At 50.4% G+C, this 19,532-nt stretch overlaps 1 protein-coding gene across 1 annotated transcript in view; it reads right to left on the bottom strand.

Annotated features, from left to right (window-relative positions):
• Positions 1–19,532, bottom strand: part of CENPT (centromere protein T) — a 568,880-nt gene that overhangs the window by 92,197 nt on the left and 457,151 nt on the right. The window contains 1 exon segment of the mRNA XM_030203664.1: positions 13,242–13,338. Coding sequence (XP_030059524.1) covers positions 13,242–13,338 — 97 coding nt within the window.

Below are 19,532 nucleotides of genomic sequence, written 5' to 3'. Positions count from 1 at the left end.
AGAGACAGGCAAGACCACCCTGGAACTGGACATATGGAAGAACAGGACTGGAACTCTGGATTGGAAGCAGGCAACTGGAACCAGCAGAACAGGAACAGCTTCACCTGCACTTAGCCACCGTTCCGCTGGAGTTGACTTCCAGCATGCGGGTGGCCGGCAGGGCTTACAGGACAAGGCCGGAACTGGAGATCCAGAGGCCCCACCCTGGGTCTAGGGAACACAAGGAAGCAATACTAAATACTAGACTGCACTGAGCGCTGCACGCAGCCGCTAAGCCAGAAACACAAGACAGACTATGAAGACAAGACGTACAAGAGCTTAGCAGGAGCAAGGACTAGGGCCACATGCAAGCTAGGCAGAAGGGGGTTCAGGGAATACCCACAGGGTAAACCCACTAGCTAGGTAGATGCAGGATTCAGGATAAACACCCAGGAAATACACCCTAGCTAGACAGAGACAGGATTCAGGATATACACTCAGGATATACAAGCAGGGTTCAGGATATACACGCAGGGTTCAGGATATACACTCAGGATATACGTTAGCTAGGCAGAGCGGGAAACCGGGTAAACAATAGCTAAGCAGAAACAGGATTCAGGATAGACACTTAGGATATATGCTAGCTAGGCAGAGCGGAAAACTGGATAACACTAGCTAAGCAGAAACAGGCTTAAGGGTTGACACACAAGCAGGGCTCAGGGTAAACATAGATGCTGGGCAAAGCAGGGCTCAGGGTTAACAAAAAAGCTGGGCAAAGCAGGGCTCAGGGTAAAGAGAGAAAACCAGAAATAACAGGCCAAGCAGCCCCACACACAGCCAGAGAAATAAACCCAGGCTGTAGCTAAGTATCTCCAAACCCAGGCTGAGAACAAACAAAGACTGAGGCTACAAACACTGAGGAAAGCACTAGAAAGACTAGCAGTCCCCAGACACACAAACAGAGGGGCAAAGCCCAGAGGGAAGGACTAGCAGTCCACAGGTTCAGAAAGCAGATGGGTAGGAACCTAGAGACAGGCTTAGTAGCAGCGCAACAGTGCTCTCACTAACCTGCTGACCTTTAGGCATGACACCATGCAAAGGCCCTGACTGCAAGCACAGCACTTCCTTATGAAGGCTCTCACCGATGAGTCACCAGCAGCAGGACAGAAGCAGGAAGTACACTGACCCCAAAGAGAGGCTTGACACACATAGGAAGTGAGCCCACAGGAAAGACAAGCAGGAGCCATCTTGGAAGCTGGCATAGAGCCGGTGGCAGCCATCTTAGATGCTGGCTCCCTAGAGAGACAGAGCCCACACAGGTGAGGTCTAGTAGAGCCATCAGCACACAAAGCCAGAGCCAAAACTAACACAAAAACAGACAGAAGCCAGCAGAGCTGCTGACCCCCAGAAAGAAGGAAAGGCTGAGGGTGGTCACGGCCACAGACGTGACAGAGACTTCGTGGCTTTGGGTCAGAGGGTGAAGCATCTAGGTGCGCAGGCGGTGTTCTCATCAATCCTCCCTCTCGAAGGTAAAGGTCGAATGAGAGAAGCTCGCATCTTGGAGATAAATGCGTGGCTGCATGGTTGGTGCAGAAGAAAGAGCTTTGGTTTTGTAGACCATGGGATCATTTTCCAAGAGGTACTGAGCGGTGATGGTGTCCATCTGACAAGGAAGGGGTGTCTTCAGCAACAGGCTGGCTAAAGCACTAAAGAGGGCTTTAAACTAAAATTGATGGGGATGGGTATAAAAGGCCACGAAGCCATAATTAACCCCAAGGAAGGTAGGACATCTAATGCCTCTATAGAAGGGAATAAAAAGAGTAAAATCTGGAGAGCCTTGAATACCAATGCCCGTAGTATGGGAAAAGACTTCTAGAACTTGAGGCTACAATGATGGAAGCGGACTTGGATTTTGTGGCGGTCACAGAGACGTGGTTCACGGAGAATCATGACTGGGATGTTGCTATATCTGGCTATAATCTATTCAGGAAGGACAGAGAAGGGAAAAAAGGTGGAGGTGTGGAATTATATGCTAAGAATGATATCCAAGTGACAAAACTGCAGGACATGCGGGGTATGGAAAAAGTGCTGTGGGTTAAACTGGAAAGAGGGAAAGGAAAATGTATCTATATCGGAGTGATATACAGACTTCCCTCTCAGTCGGAGGAAATGGACAGGGACTTAATTGAAGATATCCGCAAAATAGCTAGGAAAGGGGAAGTACTACTGATAGGTGACTTCAATATGCCAGATATTGATTGGGTGTCCTGGCTACGGGGTTGTCTAGAAGCAAAGAGATCTTAGATTCCCTACAGGAAGAATTGTTCCAGCAGTGGGTGCCGGAACTGACGCGGGATGGAGCAGTTCTACACCTGGTGCTTATGAAAAGAAACAATACCTATGAGTTTCTAGACCAGGAAATGAAGCAATAATACATCATAATGTAACAAGAAATGATTTATACTTGGGGATATTGCTCCATAGCACTAGCTAATATTTATAAGTTTTAAGATATATATTGAATAATTCTCCACTAGTTGCCCTATAAGAGAACAAGATTCACAATTGCAATGAATTAAATATTATCTCTGTTGAAATGCAGTATCCTGCATTTCAAGATTTAAAAGCGTGTACCCAGGACACAAAAGACCATCTATTTAGTTTCAGAAAAGGTTTATTTAATATACAAATCATGTAAATAATATTACAAAAGGTAGTTTTAAGGATCTTACAGAGAATCTGTGCTTGAAGTAAGGTAGCAGGTTTAGATATGAATTATTAACTTACAGAAAAGTCTTTGTTACAAAGCTGAGTGATGAGCACATGGCACATGGCCACAGGAGAGAAGTGTAGAGCTGAAGGTCCCCAGAGCAGCAGATCCCAAAGCAGCAGATTCCCAAGAGAAAATTCCCAAGAGCCAGAGCTGGGCTTTTCCAGGCTTTTTATACAGTATGTTTGCAGGGAAATATGAGTGCATGTCCTGTGTGCATTTGCTTCCTGGTTTGCACTCGACCCTGAGTAGTTGCAAAGCATTGTGGTATCTGGTCTCATGTCTTATGACATCATAAGACTTCCTGTCTGGATTTTGCTGACAAATAGTCTATTGAAGCGAAAAGGCTTCCTGTCTGAATCTCTGTGGCAGATACACATTATACTTTCCTTTTGTCAATAGGTGTGTGGATTCCCACCTCCACAGGTTTTCTGTCTCCTTGTGTCTACTGGTTGCCTTTTGATCCTTTGCTCACCCTCAGGAAGGCCTTTTGATCAGAGGAAGGGAGTAAATTTAAAAACACTCTTTGAAGTAGCCTCTTACTTGTTTGTGTTTGAATAGTTCTTTTGTTAGGAGTCCTAGAGGTGTTAACTACCTAGCCAAGCTTTGGCTGTCAAACGTTTCCCAGGAAAAAGGGAGGGGGAAATGAAATCCAGGCTAGCTGATCTTAAAGCTGTATTTTTATATTGGTATCTGATTCAGCACAATTAATAACTCTGACACTTAAACTTATATCACGTTACAATAATATACATACATCACCGGTCCTTAATCTCTACATCCAGGCTCCTATCAGCTGGGGGGGTGGGGGACTTTGTTCACAGCAAAAGCCAGGAGTTTCTTTGACCAGGAAATATAGTTCTCTGCACAGTATGTAGGTTACTCACAGACAAGCTCCCAATTTCACTGACAGAAATTAGGCTTAGAACTCATGTTCAGAGCTAAGGAAAATTACAGAATGCTTGAGAATTTCACTGTTTTGATAAACAATGCTTACAAAATATGCTTGAGCATGTGGGAATATGGTCACATGTATCTCAGTCCAGATGGCCAGTCTGAACTCGAAACAGGCTCCACCTCTCCCTTCACATACCAAATTAATTAGAGCAGTGTCTTATCTTCACCCACATTTCACACAAACAGAATTACTTCTAATCAAAAATACAGGCCCCGAGTGCACTGTCGGTCAAGGCAGAGTTGGAAAACAATCTTTAAAATCTTCCATTACAATTGTATGGATGAGTTTGAGATTCATACATTGTTTTAACTTATTTTTTTCTGAAATAACTCCTGTAGTGAAGAGAATGGTTTACACCATAAAGGTATGTTTTGATTTTTATGTCCCCCCTAATGCATTTTATGCTTTTTTAGTATAGTCTACCACTTTCCATAAGTACATAAGTATTGCCATACTGGGACAGACCAAAGGTCCATCAAGACCAGCATTCTGTTTCCAACAGTGGCAAATCCAGGTTACAAGTACCTGGCAAGATCCCACAACAGTACAATACATTTTATGCTGCTTATCCTAGAAATAAGAAGTGGATTTTTCCCAAGTCCATTTTAATAATGGCTTATGGACTATTCTTTCAGGAAGCTATGCAAAACTTTTAAAAAACCCCGTTAAGCTAACCACTTTTACTACATACTCTGGCAACAAATTACAGAGTTTAATTACAAGTTGAGTGAAGAAATATTTTATCTGATTCATTTTACATTTACTACTTTGTAGCTTCATTGCGTGCCCCTTAGAGATAGTATTTTTGGAAAGAGCAAACAAGCAATTCGCACCTACCCATTCCACTCCACTCATTATTTTATAGACCTCAGTTATATATCCCCTCAGCCATATTTTCTCTAAGCTGAAGAGCCCTAGCTTCTTTAGCCTTTCCTCATAGGAAAGTCGCCCCGTCACATTTAACATTTTTGTCACCCTTTTCTGTACCTTTTCTAATTCCACTATATCTTGAGATGTGGTGGCCAGAACTGCACACAATATTTGAGGTATGGTCGCACCATGGAGCAATACAAAGGTATTATAACTTCCTCATTGTTGTTTTCCATTCCTTTCCTAATACTTAACATTCTATTTGCATTCTTAGCCACTGCCGAAAACAGAGAAGAGGGTTTCAATCTATCATCAATGATGACGCCTAGATCCCTTTCCTGGCCAGTGACTCCTAATGTGGAACCTTGCATTACATTACGTAGCTATAATTCAGGTTCCTCTTTCCCACATGCATTACTTTGCACTTGCTCACATTAAACACCATCTGCCATTTGGATGCCCAGTCACCCGAGGTCCACTTGCGATTTAACAACTTTGAATAACTTTGTATCGTCAGCAAATTTAATTGACCGCCACCTAACACTCGAAACTCACGCAAACAACACAACCAAAAAGATGTTCTACTGCATGTGGAAACTGAAAAGAATAAGACCATTCTTCCCAAGATCCGTCTTCCGCAGCCTAGTGCAATCACTTGTACTCAGCCATCTGGATTACTGCAACTCACTGTACGCAGACTGTAAAGAACAAATACTGAGGAAACTTCAAACAGCCCAGAACACAGCTGCCAGACTCATCTTCGGGAAACCAAAATACGAAAGTGCGAAACCCTTACGAAAGATGCTACACTGGCTCCCACTCAAGCACTCAACCACTCTAGCACTTTCCAGCACCCCTCATGAAACACCTTCAGAAGTGCTAGATATAAAAACAGAAATCAGACATGTTTTTCCACCAAAGCAGCACAAATAGGATAATAGTATTTCCGTTTCTCAATGAGCATAGGTGAATATTCTTGAAAGATCTTAATAATAGTACCTGACACAAAAAACCTAGCACCCACCTAAAGGGTCTGTCCCAGAACTGCTCAGGCCCGCCTGCACCTGTGCACATGCTCTACACTGGCATGCCTCCACCCTACTGCACTGGGATTTTCTTGCCTCAGGGCAAGTCTCCCACCCGTGTTAATTCCACGGTGGGTTCTAAGGACACTGAGGCACAATTCCAGGGGTCCCACAGTTCCTTGAAAACACCCACAGACCAAAACCACAAACCACCAGGATTCTTAGTCAGTCCAGGACAGCAGCGCTAATAAACTAAGGTAAAATTATGTATCATACCTGATAATTTTCTTTCCATTAATCATAGCTGATCAATCCATAGACTGGTGGGTTGTGTCCATCTACCAGCAGGTGGAGATAGAGAGCAATCCTTTTGCCTCCCTATATGTGGTCATGTGCTGCCGGAAACTCCTCAGTATGTCGATATCAAAGCTCCATCCGCAGGACTCAGCACTTAGAGAATTACACCCACAAAGGGACACTCTGCCCAGCTCACCACCGCCGAAACGGGGGAGGGGAATTAACCCAGCTCATCCCCACACAAGTGGGGGAGGGGAATCCGTCCAGCTCATCCCCGCAGAGCGGGCGAGGGACACCATCCCGCCAATGCGGGGGGATCTGGCTTATCCTGCATCCGCAACCGCGAGAGGAGCTGACTGACTCTAACACCGCCGAAGCGGGAGGGGTACAAAGCTGCCCTACAGCCGCACGAAGTGGGAGGGAGCGCCGGCAGAATTTAGGTCTCAATCCAGCCCCGTAAAACGGAGGGGAGAGGAATGCTGCAGCTCACTGTAACAGAAAATCGTCTCAACTCCTGAAGAATCCAATTGAAAAAACTTGAACACGAAGTTCTCCTGAACAGGAACTGAAGACTAAACTTGAACCTGAAATGCAACCAGAAGAAAAACAGTACAGATATCTGGGAGGGGCTATGGATTGATCAGCTATGATTAATGGAAAGAAAATTATCAGGTATGATACATAATTTTACCTTCCATATCATCATGCTGATCAATCCATAGACTGGTGGGATGTACCGAAGCAGTACTCACCCAGGGCGGGACATAGAAATCCCTGACCGCAACACTGAAGCTCCAAACCGGGCCTCTGCCCGAGCAGACACAGTCAAGCGGTAATGCCTGGAGAAGGTATGAGCCGATGCCCAAGTTGCCGCCTTGCAAATCTCTTCCAAGGAGATGGACCCGGCCTCCGCCATTGAGGCCGTCTGAGCTCTAGTGGAGTGAGCCTTCAGCCGGATAGGCGGCACCTTCCCCGCGGCCACATAAGCCGCTGCAATGGCTTCCTTGACCCATCTTGCCACTGTAGGCTTAGCAGCCTGCAGACCCTTACGAGGACCCGCAAACAGGACAAACAGATGATCCGACTTCCGGAAATCATTGGTCACTTCCAAATATCTGATGATGACTCGTCTCACATCTAGATATTTGAGAGCAGAGTACTCCTCTGGGTAGTCCTCCCTACAAAAGGATGGGAGACAGAGCTGCTGATTCACATGGAAGCGAGAAACAATCTTGGGCAGGAAGGAAGGCACTGTGCGAATAGACACTCCTGCCTCAGTGAACTGCAGAAAGGGCTCTCGACATGATAGCGCCTGGAGCTCGGAAACTCTTCTGGCTGAAGTGATAGCCACCAAAAAGACTGCTTTCAACGTCAGGTCTTTCAGAGATGCCCTCGACAAGGGTTCAAAAGGCGGCTTCTGCAAGGCTCTTAGCACTAGATTGAGATTCCACGCAGGTACCACTGAGTGCAGAGGAGGGCGCAGGTGATTAACTCCCTTGAGAAAGCGCACCACATCTGGCTGCGAAGCCAGGGAAGCACCCTTCAGGCGGCCCCTGAAGCAAGCCAGAGCCGCTACCTGGACTTTAAGGGAACTGAGCGACAGGCCTTTCTCCAGACCTTCTTGCAGGAACGCCAACACTGAAGAAATTGGAGCAGTGAAGGGAGAAAGGGAGCCTGCCTCACACCACGATGCAAAGGTACGCCAAACCCTGGCGTAAGCAGTAGAAGTAGAGCGCTTCCTCGCTCTCAGCATAGTGGCGATGACCTTGTCTGAGAAGCCTTTCTTCCTCAGACGCTGCCGCTCAATAGCCAGGCCGTAAGACCAAAGGGGGAGGGATCCTCCATCACCATGGGACCCTGATGCAACAGGCCCTGCTCCGCTGGCAGTCGCAGAGGTCCGTCCACTGAGAGCCTGATCAAGTCCGCATACCAGGGACGTCTGGGCCAGTCCGGACCCACCAGGATTACCCGGCCCGGATGCTTTGCCACCCGGTCTAGTACCCTGCCCAACATGGGCCAGGGCGGGAACACATAGGGAAGCTCCTGTGTCGGCCACTGTTGGAGAAGAGCATCTACTCCCAGAGATCGAGGGTCCCGTCCTCTGCTGAAAAAGTGCGGCACTTGGCAACTGGCCGATGACGCCATTAGGTCTAGGCTCGGCTGGCCCCAGCGCTTCGTGATGTCCAAGAATGCCTGAGCCGATAGCTGCCACTCTCTGGGATCCAAGGTATGGCGACTGAGAAAGTCCGCCTTGACATTCATGCCTCCAGCAATGTGGGCCGCCGACAGCTGTTCCAGGTTCGCTTCCGCCCACTGGCATAGATTCATGGCCTCCTTGGCTAGAGGGGCGCTCTTGGTACCTCCCTGGCGATTGACATAGGCCACAGCCGTGGCATTGTCCGACAGGACCCGTACTGGCTTCAACGCCAGTACCGGGAGAAACTCCAAAAGTGCCAACCGAATGGCTCTGAGTTCCAGGAGGTTGATAGACCACTTTGCCTCTTCAGGAGACCAGAGCCCCTGCGCTGTCCTTCCCAAGCAATGGGCTCCCCAGCCCGTCAAAGAGGCGTCCGTCGTGACAACAACCCACTCCCGGGTCAAAAGAGGTATCCCGGCGGACAACTTGTCTGTCCTCAACCACCAGCTCAGCGCCTTGCGCACCACTAGGTCCAAGGGAAGGCGCACAGCGTAATCCTCCGACACCGGAGTCCAGCGCTGCAGCAGAGAGAGTTGTAGTGGTCTCATATGAGCCCTGGCCCAGGGCACTACTTCCATCGTGGCCGTCATAGAGCCCAACAGCTGCACATAGTCCCAAGCCCGAAGAGGAGAGGCTACTAGGAACTGGTCCACCTGAGCTTGACAATTCGATTGTCCGGCAGGAACACTGCCCACTTGGGTGTCGAAACGAACTCCCAGATATTCCAGGGACTGAGTCGGGCGCAGCTGGCTTTTATCCCAGTTGATGATCCACCCCAGGGAGCTCAGAAGAGCAATCACCCGGTCTACAGCTCTGCCGCACTCTGCATAAGAGGGGGCTCGGATCAACCAGTCGTCCAGATAAGGATGGACTTGTACTCCTTCCTTTCGTAGGAAGGCCACGATGACCACCATTACTTTGGAGAAGGTCCGCGGAGCAGTAGCCAACCCGAACGGGAGGGCTCTGAACTGGAAGTGTCGGCCCAGGACTGCAAAACGCAGAAAGCGTTGATGAGGAGGCCAGATGGAATATGCAGGTAAGCTTCCTTGATGTCCAAGGATGCCAGGAACTCCCCTGCCTTCACTGCCACTATAACAGAGCGGAGAGTCTCCATTCGGAAGTGCCGAACTTTCAAGGCCCGATTGACCCCTTTGAGGTCGAGGATAGGCCATACAGAACCTCCTTTCTTTGGTACCACAAAGTAAATGGAGTAACGTCCCTTGCCAAGCTGATCTTCTGGCACAGGAATGACCGCACCCAGGCGGATCAGATTGTCCAAAGTCTGCTGCACTGCCACAGCTTTGACCGGAGACTTGCAGGGAGAGTGTACAAACCCGTCTCTTAAGGGTCGGCAGAACTCTAGCTTGTAGCCGTCTCTGATGACTTCCAGCACACCCAAGCGTCTGAAGTTACCCTGGTCCACTCGCCCAGAAACGAGGACAGCCGTCCTCCAATCTGCACTGGGCCATGGACCAGGGCCCCGTCATTGGGTACGAGACCCTGGGGGAGGACCGGAGGAAGCACCTCCGGGACGGCGGTCTCTGCGAAAGGAATGCTGCTTGGGGGAGAAGTTCCTCTTGAAGGAAGAGGGGGCAGAGGAGCCCGACTTGCCCGGGCGATACCGACGGGCTTCCTGAAATCGTCCTTTGGAGTTACCGGGGCGAGCACTGGCCCGAGCCCTGACCTCTGGTAACCTCTTGCCCTTAGACATGCCAAGATCGGTCACAATTTTGTCCAGCTCGCCCCAAAAAGCAGCTTGCCTTTAAAAGACAACTTAGCCAGGCGAGACTTAGAGGCGTGGTCCGCAGACCAATGCTTCAGTCAAAGCCACCGCCGCGCAGAGACTGTCTGAGCCATACCTTTAGCTGAGACTCTCAAGACATCATACAGCAAGTCTGCCAAATAAGCCAAGCCCGATTCCAGGGCCGGCCAATCAGCCCTCAAGGAAGGATCCGAGGGGGAAGCCCGCTGCACAATCGTCAGGCACGCCCTGGCCACATAGGAGCCGCAAACTGAGGCCTGCAAACTTAAAGCAGCCGCCTCGAAGGACGACCTTAAGGCCGCCTCCAATCTTCTGTCTTGGGCGTCCTTTAGGGCCGTGCCACCTTCCACCGGCAACGCCGTTTTCTTAGTCACCGCAGTGATTAAAGAATCCACTGTAGGCCAAAGAAAGGCCTCCCGTTCACCTTCAGGCAGAGAATAGAGGCGGGACATAGCCCTAGCCACTTTGAGGCTCGCTTCTGGGACATCCCATTGAGCCGAAATCAAGGTGCACATGGCCTCATGCACGTGGAAGGTTCTAGGCGGGCGCTTCGTGCCCAGCATAATGGCGGACCCAACAGAGGCTGAGGGAGAGACGTCCTCCGGAAAGGAAATCTTCAAAATGCTCATGGCCTGCAGTAACAGGTTGGGCAAATCCTCTGAGCAAAAGATCCGCGCTGCAGAGAGGTCATCCGCTCCATCCGAGCGGGAATCCGTCTCCTCCAAGGAATCCCCAAAGGACCGTTGGGAGAACTCAGATACGCTGCCCTCATCTACATCAGAGGAGACAGAGTCCTCTAGGGCCTGGAAATCCACCCGAGGGCGTTTGCTTCCGGAGGCCTCAACCCCTTTATCAGACAGGGGGGCAGGGGCAGCGTTTTGCATAAGAAAAGCCTGATGCAGCAGCAAAATGAACTCAGGGGAGAATCCCCCCGAACAGTGCACTTCTGCAGCTTGGGCCACGGCCCTAGCCGCACCCTCAACCGGTGCTCGCAAGAGCGGGGGAGAAACGTGCTGCGCATCCAAAATGGCGCCCGGCGCGAAACTCCGAGAAGGAGCCGCGCGGGAAGAACGGCGCTTAACTTTGGCCGCTTTCTTACCGTCGCCCGAATCAAGGGCGACCATAGTATTAATGTCTCCCAGCTCGAGGGCGGCCCAAGAAGAAGCCGTCCGAGCAGAGTGGCCGGCCAACATGGAGTGGGCGAGCAGCGGGGGATGGGCGCTTATGGTGGGAAAAACCGCCGCACCGGAGGAAGAACCGGGACACTGACCGGCTTCCAAACTGATGCTTAACAAAGGCGATTCAGGCTTTGAAATCCCCGCATCCCCGCTAGACGCACCCATGCGGTCCGGGGAGCGAATCCTCGCGCCCTCGCCCTCCGACGCCATAAGCCACGTGGAGACCGAACGGGGAACCCCCTGCCCGCTATAAAAAGGTAAAATTACCTGCTTCTCGCTCCGAGCTGTAACGAACTGGTGTCCCAGTGAGCAGCTGCAATAAACGTTGAAATAAACGCCCTTAAAGACGTCCAAAAATTTTTTTTTTAAATGGAGCCAGCGGGAGGGGGGAGAAAAGGAGGGACCTGGCGCCACCAGGTTTGCACTTGCTCAAGAAGAGCCCTCAACCCCAGGTACTCAACAAAACCTAAAAATTAGGCTTGGAGACCTAGCCAGAGCTGCTGCTGTGTGTGACCACCACCTGCTGAGATAGAGAACATACTGAGGAGTTTCCGGCAGCACATGACCACATATAGGGAGGCAAAAGGATTGCTCTCTATCTCCACCTGCTGGTAGATGGACACAACCCACCAGTCTATGGATTGATCAGCATGATGATATGGAATAGGTTTATTATCACTAAAGTGAAACAGTGAATGGTGAAAAAAAGGTATAAACGGTAAACAATAACAGGTAAAATAGGTATCAACAGTAAAACTAACTAGACACTTTATTACCTGAGTAGTGCCTGGGGAGTTGAGGAAAATAACTGCTCACAGGTTTTGAAAAGGGTTTCAGTGCAGAGATCTTTACTCTCTCTCTCTCTGAAACTAGGGGAATCCAGCACATTCTGGCTGGAGTTTGTACTTCAGGGCTAATCACAGCCCAGAGCATTAGCACTGAGGGGTATCTGGCCAATAGCAGTGCAGGTTACTTTCTCTCAGGGCTTAAACTGAAAGGAAAACAGTCACCTCTGCAACAGCTTTAAAACAGAGGACACCACCTGCTGGCCAAACAAGAGAAATAATTGTAAAAAAAATTGTCCTACAAGTCACAGGCATTAAAATCCCATTTCGCCACAGTACCTTCACACTGGAAAGAATCACATTTATTCTTATATTGGCGAAGAATTTCCATCTTGTGTACATATTTATGTAGTTTTGTGATCACCATGCGAAGCCTCAAGTTCCTGGAGCACCTCTGACCAAGCCGATGCGCATGTTCCAATTTAACAGGGCCAAGACTCTCCCGCAAAGAAAATTCTACAGTTAACCAATCTTCCAGCAAAGAAAGGAGACCGGCATCAGCTACCATATCATGAATACCCAAAAACTGCAAGTTTCCTCGTCTAGAGCAGTTTTCTAGCTCATCCAATTTTTTGGCATGCTGTTGCAGCTGTGTTTTCAGTTCCTCCAAATTTGCTGACTCCACATGTGCTGCATCCTCAAGGGCCAAAACTCTCATTTCCAACTCAGTGGTACGTGATTGTGTTTCAGTAAGTACATTCTCCAAATGAGAAATTTGTCCCACTAGAGTTTCAAATCAGGGCCCCAGCGCCCCTGAGACTGCTCACATGATGTCTGCAAGCACTTTCTCTGTGATTTCATAGAATGCAGTGGGGAACAAAGTAGCCATTTTACCATTCAACTGATGCAGGCTCTCTCATGGTTTTTTCCCTGCTCTGGTCAACATATCACCACTCCCTCGTTGCAGAAATTTGTCCATGCACACTTGGCAACCACCCAGGTTGTTGTAGAAGTATACAAGTAATAAATTAGTGATTTAAAAAGCAATAGTGGGACCGGGGCCCAGGAGCCAGCCAGACTCATGTCCTCTTGCTGTTACAGCATCATATGACACCCCCAATCCCCCAGTGGTTCTTTTTTTAGCAAATTTAATTATGGTGGCTCCAAGTGCAATACAAGTTTACCTCAGATAAAATTGAGACTACCTTCAAAACTATACTACTCAGTGTCCAGCAACAAAAAGCAAAGTGATCTATCCCTCATCACTACTTTTCCCTTTAAACTCATTTAGCATGTACATTTTCTAAACATGTGTGTTACAGTGTTCAAGTACAAATTTTTACCTATTGTCTCTTAAAATTACACAATTGTCACAAGGCTACAAGACCTAGTATTTTTCACACTGTTCCTTGGCACTTACTTTAAGTACGTAGTTTTCAGGTAGTGTGGTGTTGGCAATGAAGGAGAGAATTTGATGTCCTTAATGCGCGAGAATATGTTTTTATCCATGGACAGCTCTAGGAAGACAGAAATAAATAAAATAGACAGTTTCCATCATTATAAATGCCTGGGACTCTACTGAGAAAGTAAAAAAAAACCTTCAGAATGTATTGGGAAGCTTAGTATCTCCAAAGGTGTAAAATAGTTCCAGGGCAAAGTACACTCAAGAAGCACATGAAACAAAAAAAAAAATGTACACACAAAAGCCTTTGCAATATTTATAACTATGGAACTCAAAATAATGAAAAATGCATTATTTTTATGATTGATTTGTGGATGCGCATTCACAATTTTGTGAACACCATTTTTTTAAGGGACCGATTTGAATTAAAAAAAAATAAAAAATTAAGAGGTCACAACCACCAACCCAAAGGACATAAGGGGTCGAGAACATCCACTTTATTTCTTTTTTGTTGGTTATTTTTGTAAGCTTTATGTTGTGTAATTATGCATATGACAATACATAGAAGTTTTGAAACATACTGAACAACCTCCTTTACACCGCCAATCATTACAAACCCTTAACCTCAGCCTTCCTCCTATCATAAAAAGGTAGCCCTTCCAAAGGTAAAATTATGTATAATCATACCTGATAATTTTCTTTCCATTAATCATAGCTGATCAATCCATAGACTGGTGGGTTGTGTCCATCTACCAGCAGGTGGAGATAGAGAGCAAACTTTTGCCTCCCTATATGTGGTCATGTGCTGCCGGAAACTCCTCAGTATGTCGATATTAAAGCTCCATCCGCAGGACTCAGCACTTAGAGAATTACACCCACGAAGGGACACTCTGCCCAGCTCACCACCGCCGAAACGGGGGAGGGGAATTAACCCAGCTCATCCCCACACAAGTGGGGGAGGGGAATCCGTCCAGCTCATCCCCGCGGAGCGGGGGAGGGACACCACACCCGCCGATGCGGGGGGATCTGGCTTATCCTGCAACCGCACCCCGGGAGGAGCTGACTGACCCTAACACCGCCGAAGCGGGAAGGGTACAAAGCTGCCCTACAGCCGCACGAAGCGGGAGGGAGTGCCGGCAGAATTTTAAGTCTCAATCCAGCCCCGTAAAACGGAGGGGAGAGGAATGCAGCAGCTCACTGTAACACAAACTCGTCTTAACTCTTGAAGAATCCAAGTGAAAAAACTTGAACACGAAGTCTTTCTGAAGTAACTGAAGACTAAACTTGAACCTGAAATGCAACCAGAATAAAAACAGTACAGATATCTGGGAGGGGCTATGGATTGATCAGCTATGATTAATGGAAAGAAAATTATCAGGTATGATTATACATAATTTTACCTTCCATATCATCAAGCTGATCAATCCATAGACTGGTGGGATGTACCGAAGCAGTACTCACCCAGGGCGGGACATTGAAATCCCTGACCTCAACACTGAAGCTCCAAACCGGGCCTCCGCCCGTGCAGCCACAGTCAAACGGTAATGCTTGGAGAATGTATGAGCCGAAGCCCAAGTTGCCGCCTTGCATATCTCTTCCAAGGAGACGGATCCGGCCTCTGCCATCGAGGCCGCCTGAGCTCTTGTGGAGTGAGCCTTCAGCTGGATAGGCGGCACCTTCCCCGCGGCCACATAAGCCGCTGCAATGGCTTCCTTGACCCATCTTGCCACTGTAGGCTTAGCAGCCTGCAGACCCTTACGAGGACCTGCACACAGGACAAACAGATGATCTGACTTCCGGAAATCATTGGTCACTTCCAAGTATCTGATGATGACTCGTCTCACATCCAGATATTTAAGAGCAGAGTACTCCTCTGGGTAGTCCTCCCTACGAAAGGAAGGGAGACAGAGCTGCTGATTCACATGGAATCGAGAAACAATCTTGGGCAGGAAGGAAGGCACTGTGCGAATAGTCACTCCTGCCTCAGTGAACTGCAGAAAAGGCTCTCGACAAGAGAGCGCCTGGAGCTCGGAAACTCTTCTGGCTGAAGTGATAGCCACCAAAAAGACTGCTTTCAACGTCAGGTCTTTCAGAGATGCCCTCGACAAGGGTTCAAAAGGCGGCTTCTGCAATGCTCTTAGCACCAGGTTGAGATTCCACGCAGGCACCACTGAGTGCAGAGGAGGGCGCAGGTGATTAACTCCCTTGAGAAAGCGCACCACATCTGGCTGCGAAGCCAGGGAAACACCCTTCAGGCGGCCCCTGAAGCAAGCCAGAGCCGCTACCTGGACTTTAAGGGAACTGAGCGACAGGCCTTTCTCTAGACCTTCTTGCAGGAACGCCAACACTGAAGAAATTGGAGCAGTGAAGGGAGAAAGAGAGCCTGCTTCACACCACGCTGCAAAGATACGCCAAACCCTGGCGTAAGCAGTAGAAGTAGAGCGCTTCCTCGCTCTCAGCATAGTGGCGATGACCTTGTCTGAGAAGCCCTTCTTCCTCAGACGCTGCCGCTCAATAGCCAGGCCGTAAGACCAAAGGGGGAGGGATCCTCCATCACCACGGGACCCTGATGTAACAGGCCCTGCTCCACTGGCAGTCGCAGAGGATCGTCGACTGAGAGCCTGATCAAGTCCGCATACCAGGGACGTCTGGGCCAATCCGGACCCACCAGGATTACCCTGCCGGGATGCTTTGCCACCCGGTCTAGCACCCTGCCCAACATGGGCCAGGGCGGGAACACATAGAGAAGCTCTTGTGTCGGCCACTGTTGGAGAAGAGCATCTACTCCCAGGGATCGAGGGTCCCGTCCTCTGCTGAAGAAGCGCGGCACTTGGCAATTGGCCGATGACGCCATCAGATCTAGGCTCGGCTGGCCCCAGCGCTTCGTGATGTCCAAGAACGCCTGAGCAGATAGCTGCCACTCTCCGGGCTCCAAGGTATGGCGACTGAGAAAGTCCGCCTTGACATTCATGACTCCGGCAATGTGGGCCGCTGAAAGCTGCTCCAGGTTCGCTTCCGCCCACTGGCATAGATTCATAGCCTCCTTGGCTAGAGGGGCGCTCTTGGTACCTCCCTGGCGGTTGACATAGGCCACAGCCGTGGCATTGTCCGACAGAACCCGTACTGGTTTCAACGCCAGTACAGGGATGAACTCCAAAAGCGCCAACCGAATGGCTCTGAGTTCCAGGAGGTTGATAGACCACTTTGCCTCTGCAGGAGACCAGAGTCCCTGCGCTGTCCTTCCCAAGCAGTGGGCTCCCCAGCCCGACAAGGAAGCGTCCGTCGTGACGACAATCCACTCTGGGGTCACCAGAGGCATTCCTGCAGACAACTTGTCCATCTGCGTCCACCAGCTCAGCGCCTTGCGCACTGCTGGGCCCAAGGGAAGGCGCACAGCATAATCCTCCGACACCGGAGTCCAGCGCTGCAGCAGAGAGTGTTGAAGTGGTCTCATATGAGCCCTGGCCCAGGGCACTACTTCCATCGTGGCCGTCATAGAGCCCAACAGCTGCACATAGTCCCAAGCCCGAAGAGGAGAGGCTACTAGGAACTGGTTCACCTGAGCCTGAAGCTTGACAATCCGATTGTCTGGCAGGAACACTCTGCCCACTTGGGTGTCGAATCGAACTCCCAGATACTCCAGGGACTGAGTGGGGCGCAGCTGGCTTTTCTCCCAGTTGATGATCCATCCCAGGGAGCTCAAAAGAGCAACCACCCGGTTCACAGCTTTGCCGCACTCTGCATAAGAGGGGGCTCGGATCAACCAGTCGTCCAGATAAGGATGGACTTGTACTCCTTCCTTCCTCAGGAAGGCCGCGATGACCACCATTACTTTGGAGAAGGTCCGCGGAGCAGTAGCCAACCCGAACGGGAGGGCTCTGAACTGGAAGTGTCGGCCCAGTACTGCAAAACGCAGGAAGCGTTGATGAGGAGGCCAGATGGGAATATGCAAGTACGCTTCCTTGATGTCCAAGGATGCCAGGTACTCCCCTGCCTTCACTGCCGCTATAACAGAGCGGAGAGTCTCCATGCGAAAGTGCCGAACTTTCAAGGCCCGATTGACCCCCTTTAGGTCGAGGATAGGCCGGACAGAACCTCCTTTCTTTGGTACCACAAAGTAAATGGAGTAACGTCCCTTGCCAAGCTGATTTTCTGGCACCGGAACGACCGCCCCCTGGCGGATGAGATTGTCCAAGGTCTGCTGCACTGCCACAGCTTTGACCGGAGACTTGCAGGGAGAGAGTACAAACCAGTCTCTTAAGGGTCGGCAGAACTCTAGCTTGTAGCCGTCTCTGATGACTTCCAGCACCCAAGCGTCTGAAGTTATTGTGGTCCACTCGCCCAGAAACGAGGACAGCCGTCCTCCAATCTGCACTGGGGCGTGGACCAAGACCCCGTCATTGGGTACGAGACCCTGGGGGAGGACCGGAGGGAGCACCTCCGGGACGGCGGTCTCTGCGAAAGGAACGCTGCTTGGGGGAGAAGGTCCTCTTAAAGGAAGAGGAGGCAGAAGAGCCCGACCTGCCCGGGCGGTACCGACGGGCTTCCTGAAACCGTCCTCTGGAGGTACCGAGGGCGAGCACTAGCTCGAGCCCTGACCTCTGGTAACTTCTTGCCCTTAGACGTGCCGAGATCGGTCACGATTTTGTCCAGCTCGACCCCAAAGAGCAGCTTGCCTTTAAAAGGCAATCTAGCCAGGCGGGATTTAGAGGCGTGGTCAGCAGACCAATGCTTCAGCCAAAGCCACCGCCGCGCAGAGATTGTCTGAGCCATGCCTTTAGCTGAGGCTCTCAAGACATCATACAGCAAGTCTGCCAAATAGGCCAAGCCCGATTCCAGGGCCGGCCAATCATCCCTCAAGGAAGAATCCGAGGGGGAAGCCCGCCGCACCATAGTCAGGCACGCCCTGGCCACATAGGAACCGCAAACTGAGGCCTGCAAATTTAGAGCAGTAGCCTCGTAGGACGACCTTAAGGCCGCCTCCAATCTTCTGTCTTGGGCGTCCTTTAGGGCCGTGCCACCTTCCACCGGCAACGCCGTTTTCTTAGTCACCGCAGTGATTAAAGAATCCACGGTAGGCCACAGATAGGCCTCACGTTCACTCACAGCCAAAGGATAGATGCGGGACATAGCCCTAGCCACTTTAAGGCTCGCTTCTGGGACATCCCATTGAGCCGAAATTAAGGTGTGCATAGCATCATGCACGTGGAAGGTTCTAGGCGGGCGCTTCGTCCCCAGCATAATGGCAGAGCCAACAGGGGCTGAGGGAGAGACGTCCTCCGGAGAGGAAATCTTCAAAGTGTCCATGGCCTGTAGCAACAGGTTGGGCAAATCCTCTGGGCTAAAAAGCCGCGCTGCAGAGGGGTCATCCGCTCCAACCGAGCGGGGATCCGTCTCCTCCAAGGAATCCGCAAAGGACCGTTGGGAGACCTCAGACACGCTGCCCTCATCTACATCAGAGGAGACAAATTCCTCCAAGGCCTGGGAATCAACCCGAGGGCGTTTGCCTCTGGGAACCTCAACCTCTTTACCAGACGAGGGAGCAGGGGCAGCGTTGTGCATGAGGAAGGCCTGATGCAGCAGCAAAACAAACTCGGGGGAGAAACCCCCCAGACTGTGCACTTCCGCCGCCTGGGCAACAGCCCTAGACGCACCCTCAACCGGCGCTCGCAAGAGCGGGGGAGAGACATGCTGCGCATCCAAGATGGCGTCCGGCGCGACACTCCGCGAAGGAGCCGCGCGGGAAGAACGGCTCTTAACTTTAGCCGCTTTTGTGCCGTCGCCCAAATTAAGGGCGTTCATGGCATTAATGTCTCCAACCTCAAGGGCGGCCCAAGAAGAAGCCGTCCGAGCCGCGTGGCCGGCCAAGATGGCGGAGGCGAGGAGCGGGGGATGGGCGTTTATGGCGGGAAAAACCGCCACGCCGGAGGAAGGACCGGGACATACATCGGTCACAAAACTGTCACCCAACAAGGGCGAATCAGGCTTGAAGACCCCCGCATCCCCTCTAGAAGCGCTCCAGCGATCCGGGGAGCGACCCTTTGCGCCCTCGCCCTCCGACGCCATATGCCACGAGGAGAAGAATCGGGGAACCCCCTGCCCGCTATAAAAAGGTAAAAATTACCTGCTGTCCGCTCCGAGCTGTAACGACCTGGTGTCCCAGTGAGTAGCTGCAATAGACGCTTAAATAAACGTCGAAATAAACGCCTTTAAGGACGTTCAAAATTTTTTTTTTTTTTTTTTTTTTGTTAACGGAGCCAGCGGGAGGGGGGAGAAAAGGAGGGACCTGGCACCACCAGGTTTGCACTT

The sequence above is a fragment of the Microcaecilia unicolor genome, chromosome 5 (assembly GCF_901765095.1).
Source record: "Microcaecilia unicolor chromosome 5, aMicUni1.1, whole genome shotgun sequence".
Classification (NCBI taxonomy): domain Eukaryota; kingdom Metazoa; phylum Chordata; class Amphibia; order Gymnophiona; family Siphonopidae; genus Microcaecilia; species Microcaecilia unicolor.
Note: the sequence above shows the minus strand (reverse complement) of the source record. Positions and strands in the feature narration are given on the sequence as shown.